The sequence below is a fragment of the Opisthorchis viverrini genome (genome assembly GCF_000715545.1).
Source record: "Opisthorchis viverrini unplaced genomic scaffold opera_v5_243, whole genome shotgun sequence".
In the NCBI taxonomy this organism is placed as follows: Eukaryota; Metazoa; Platyhelminthes; class Trematoda; order Opisthorchiida; family Opisthorchiidae; genus Opisthorchis; species Opisthorchis viverrini.
This window is the reverse complement of record NW_008751899.1, coordinates 204,141-209,541: the sequence shown is the minus strand read 5'-3', so window position 1 is coordinate 209,541 and position 5,401 is coordinate 204,141. Positions and strand designations below refer to the sequence as shown.

The window sequence follows — 5,401 nt, the reverse complement described above, 5'->3', positions numbered from 1 at the left end:
CGTCCTTCCTCGGGGGAAGGCAGCATCGCTGCTTCCATAAATATGGACATGCTGGTCGCCTGGGGGAAACACCTTACTGCCTTCACAATCCTGTCGCAGAGGACAGTACGACTTTACCCCCAGACCGCCTCGTAGCACGGTTACTCGTAGTACGGAGTCTCACTGCTCTTGGTCTGGCTGCTCCCCTTTGGCCTTCCTGGCATGGTTGCACCTTGTGGAACGAAGTTCCAGCCAGTGTAGCCCGCGGAATCATTGCAGCACTGAAGCCCGACCACCACGTCAAGGTGGCAGCTTTAGGTCGGGCCCTTAGAAAAGACCAGGAGGGTAGACAATTGCTCCTGTTGCCAGATTCCCTTCAGGCAATGCAATTTATTCCACAGACCCCATATGGCCGACGCATGAACCGTGGCGCAGGAGGGTAGACAATTGCTCCTGTTGCCAGATTCCCTTCAGGCAATGCAATTTATTCCACAGACCCCATATGGCCGACGCATGGATAAACCGTGGCGAGTAGTTCTAAATTTCCCTTCCTACGTGGATGGGACCGCACACATCCATCTAGCTGACACTATCAATGCTGCAGTTTGTTGGGGTGTATGTATAGATAACGAACGGATTTCGGGTATGGGTTTGTTGGTTGCAGACCCTGACAAACTCGATCAGTCTGATTGCACATAGCCGAAAAGAACATTGAACATCGCCGAGATCAGATCCTATTCCTCCCAGAAAGGCCATACCAGTAACCAGCGACGATGGTGAACGCAGAACCCTGGAAAACCAGTTAATCAACGGCCTGAAGGTTGACAGGGAACGCTAGTGGGCTGAGAAGGACCATGGGGAGAGCAAGCCTTTCGCAGCACGTAACAGCCGCACCGATTCAGCTGATCTGACCAACCGATCAAAAGATGTCAGAAAAATTGAGGAAAAGATGATAATTCACTCGCAAAATCGTCGCCTTCAGCGATGGGCCCAAACAGAAGAATGATATCCCGCCGTAAGTAGAAAACGATTGCGACAAGACAGCCCACACTTTTCAAAGCTAGTGAACCGTTCGTAAGTGGACGATCGTACTGCATAGGATTTGGAACCAAAGCGCAATGTAGTGGAATGGAGCACCTCAGACCTGCTTGTCAAATTCCAAAACGGCTAACAACGTCATGCAAACGCCATCATCGCATCATGGCATCCAACATGGACTCTGCCATCCTTTTGTGCTGATTGATTAACCCTGAGGATGGACAAACTCGTGAGGATGAAGCTGACTTTAGCCCTAGTCAAGGATATATCGACCATTTCATCAAGGGGCGAGATGGCTAGGTGGCTAGAGCGCGAATTTACTGACCCGAAGATCCGTGTTTCAAACCCGACCTCTGCATCTCGACTTCTCCTGTCTAGGTTTGGGTAACGTGACAGTATCCAAGTCCTCGCGCTTCCTTTGGGTAGCATAGCAGTCAGGCACCGGAAGGGTGCTACAGATGAACGATTCATTTTGTTTGTCTTAAGAAAAGTTCTTCAAAAGCGCCACTTCCAAAAATCCAACGTTTATCAACTTCTCGATGGTGATAGCTGCGTTCGACTGCCTATTGTCAGAAGCCGGCGGTGTTCAGCGATCAAACTGATCTGATCTGGGGAGTAAACCGTAAGCTAAGCTGTTTTCAACCGATTCCAGAAAGTCTACCAAGGTAGGATCCTGTACGCGTCTCGGGTGCAAAACATACCTACTTTTAAAGAGTAAAGAATGTGACCTATTCAGATAAGCGTACGGAAACTAAGTCCTACTACTCTGAGCAGAACCCTTGGAATTTCAATACATGTTTGGATTTTATTCTTCTGGGTGTAAGGCTAAGTGACGATGAACCCAAAGACCCACAAACGTTTGGCCACAGGTTGTTTTGTCACGTGCTTGAGTTAAAATCAATCACCGCACAAGCATGCGGTTACTACATCTGACAATAATTAATGATAATGAACAAATCGAAGGAACTAGGTGCTACTTCTCAAACGTCTGGGCAAGTGTTGCTTCGCGGTTGCTCATGCCGAAGGGTTTTCTGTGATGTACCCCACCTTGGGCTGGACTCAAAAGTCTGACTCGAAAGGTAGAAAGAAAGCGTTCAGCTGTAGCACCCTTCCGGTGCCTAGCTGCTATGCCACCCGAAGGAAGCACGAGGGCTAGGATACTGCCAGGTTGCCCAAGCCTAGACAAGGGAAGTCGAATGGCGGAGATCGGATTCGAACCACGAACCTTCCGGTCAGTAAATTCGCGCTCTAACCACTTGGGCCATCTCGAAAGGTAGAGTAGAATTTTGTTCCAGGTCCCTGCACTCAGCGGTTCACAACGATAGCTTACAGAAGCTTACAATCTATCCTGAAACCCATTTCCCTACTACCAGAGCAAACACACATAAACAAAGAGGATTCTGGGGTAGTTAACACCTGCTGACCTCATTTTTAGTGCCATCAGAGGCTACTGGCAGGTAGGCTACTGTCACAGGAAATAAGTCATCGTGATGGCAAGGCGTTTTCAAGCCGTCATGAAAAACATACAGTGCTGTGGTATTGGCAAAGACTGAGCTTAGCAACAGATGATCCGACGCACATTTTCCCGTATTACTCGTATGGACTTCCAAACACTCTATGAGGCCTACATCAGACCGCTCTTATAATACGCCAACCAAGTTGTCTATTCAGGACGCAAGGAAGACGTCACCGTCATTGAGCGAGCCGCTACTAGAATGGTTGCCGGCCTCGAATCCGTGGACTACGAAACGCGTCTCGCGATGCTTGATCTCCTTCCCCTGGAGTACCGTCGCCTCCGAGGGGACCTAATTCTTACTTATGCCCTGTTTCAATAAAGCTTGGCCGACAGACTTTTCACCGTTGACCCAGCAAACAAACGGCGAGGACAGAAAATTTTCAAGCTCAGAGCGCACATTCATTAGATAAAATTTTTTCTCATTTCGGGTAGTAGCTGCGTGGGATGACCTTCCTCCGACGGTTGTCCATGCTCCTTCTGGAACCCAGTTTAAAGCACTATTAGACATTTAATTATGCGAAACCTCGTGCTGGCAAGCATGCTGCCCCGCGCTGAGAACATAAAGAGCAGCGCTACACCCTTTTTTCACTTTTGCCTTTCAGGTGAACGACAGCCACTGGCCGGCAAGAACAAAACCGACCCGGGAGACTTGGGCAAAAGCCTCGATCCTGTGTATCAATCCGTGAAAGTTCAGACCACACAAGCAGAGTTCCTCGAGGGGAGACAAGCTACACCCCATTTCCTTACTACCTAGATCCAAGCACCAACGAACTGCCACTTACCTTTGAGTTCTCCTTTGTTGTTTACAATCACGCCTGCGTTGTCCTCGAAGTAGATGAATGTGCCGTTTTTCCTCCTGTAGGCTTTGCGCTGTCGGACAACCACAGCATACAAAACTTTCTTCCTCAATTCAGGTTTTCCTTTCTTCACCGAACAAACTATCAAGTCCCCAGTGGCAGCGGACGGTAGCCGGTTCAATCGGCCTCTTATGCCGAAAGCAGCAATCATGTAGAGGTTTTTCGCGCCGCTATTGTCCGCGCAGTTGATGACGGCACCGACCGGGAGGGCCAGCGATATCCGGTATTTACCACCAGACGAGCCACCACGTCCTTGGAAAAAGGGACAAAAATTTCACTCAGGTATACGATGCCAGAAGTTAAACAATGTAGCGGAGGGCCCCTAAAAAATCTTACCACGTTTCGGCATGCTCGGTTAGATCACTGCCGCCAAACGTGACCTTGAAGTGATAAAACAACCCGGGACGAAGACATAATATCACGGATTCACGGATTGATACACAGAATGGAGGCTTTCGCCCAAGTTTCCTGTATATGGTTTGCTCTTGCCGTCCAGCGTATTCCATTCATTTCAAAGGTATAATCGGAAGAATTGTGTAGTACTGCTGTTTGCGTTCTGAACGCTCGGCTGTAATATTGTCCGCGCGCGAACTTAACTAAAGGAGCGTCTAAAACTGGCGTGAACTGGGTACCAGATGCTGTGTAAACAACGGTATGTGGAAGGTTATTCCACGTACCAAGTACCCGATTTGGGAAACTTGTTGTCTTCTAAGGTTGTGCACTTTGTGCATTAAAACCACCTTACCAGAACTCCTCCGTTGATTTGATCGGTAAGCGATGAAAAATCTGTCGACCAAAGCTTGTTCAACAAAGCATGAGTAAGTGTTAGGTCTCCTCCAAGGCGATAATCCCCGGCGGAGAAGTCGAGCACCGCGATACTCGTCTCACAGTCCACGGGTTGAAGGCCGGCAAATTATTTTCGAGCAGCTCGTTGGAAGCAGTCAGAGAGGGTCAAAAATTTTGCATCATGAGTGAAATAATGGTCAATCTTTTGACCATTGTACATTAGTACTTTCTTTGTAACTTATCGTTACTCAAATTGTACCACTTTCTATCTCTCACTAAATCTCAGCTTATTCCTCTTCTCTTCATACCGAAGAACTTTTGTTTAAATGAAAGCAAACAAATATGGATGCATACACACAATACAAATTCCGTGCGTCGTGAAAGGCGTGTTCCCTTCTTGCTCTGTCGAGTTACGCTGTCAGTGATTTAACGAGCGGTGATCTACCTTTCAGACTACGACGGGATAAAAAGTATCTAGGAATATATTAAGGGAGATTCCAGGAAGGAGATCGATTTGGATTTATTGTGGTGGTAATAACTAACTGTACCAACGAACTGTGAGTTGTGCCTTCTCGCCTATTTTCACTCACTTGATTTAACTACTTTGAACTGGTATTTTCTAACGTTATCCACTACATAATTGGTGAGGATTGATTTTTATTTCTCTTCCTTCGATGACCTAGAACCCCCTTATTTATTTTTTTCTCGTTACTACCATGTCTGATTCAAACGATTCACCTATGGACTCGCAAGATATTTTGAGTTTGAAACTACCAGCTTACGGTATTCACCATCCTAGACTGGGGTTTCCTCAAGCAGAGGCAAATTTTGAGTGCCGTCGCGTTAGATCACAACAAACCAAGTATAGTTGCGTTGTTGCACATCTTCCACCTGAATCTGCCGTCGAAATTGCTGACAGCATCTACGAGAAACCCCATGTAAACCCATACGATGTACTGAAAGATGCTTTGATTAAGAGAACAGCAGCCACCGATGATCAAAACCTCCGTGTTTTACTTGCCGGCGTGGAACTGGGTGATCGTAACCCCGCTCAACTACTCCGACATATGACACAGCTACAAGGAAAGCAGGCGGTAAATGAAAGCATCCTCAATGAGTTGTGGTTGCAAAACCTCCCTGGGGATATAAGGAAGGTCTTGTCGGTTGTTGACAAAGACACAGCGCTGCCAAAATTGGCCGAATTGGCTGACCAAGTGTTTTCATG

At 47.4% G+C, this 5,401-nt stretch overlaps 2 protein-coding genes across 2 annotated transcripts in view; one reads left to right on the top strand and one right to left on the bottom strand.

Annotated features, from left to right (window-relative positions):
• The window catches only part of T265_08877 (hypothetical protein), a gene marked incomplete at both ends in the record, with an annotated part of 11,476 nt that extends 8,189 nt beyond the window's left edge, over positions 1 to 3,287 (top strand). Inside the window, one exon of the mRNA XM_009174799.1 lies at positions 3,136 to 3,287. Coding sequence (XP_009173063.1) covers positions 3,136 to 3,287 — 152 coding nt within the window. The remainder of the gene's footprint in view (positions 1 to 3,135) is intronic.
• T265_08876 (hypothetical protein) overlaps positions 1 to 3,774 on the bottom strand; it is a gene marked incomplete at both ends in the record, with an annotated part of 12,446 nt that extends 8,672 nt beyond the window's left edge. The window contains 2 exons of the mRNA XM_009174798.1: positions 3,316 to 3,642; positions 3,727 to 3,774. Coding sequence (XP_009173062.1) covers positions 3,316 to 3,642; positions 3,727 to 3,739 — 340 coding nt within the window. The remainder of the gene's footprint in view (positions 1 to 3,315; positions 3,643 to 3,726) is intronic.
• Positions 3,775 to 5,401: the final 1,627 nt, after the last annotated feature.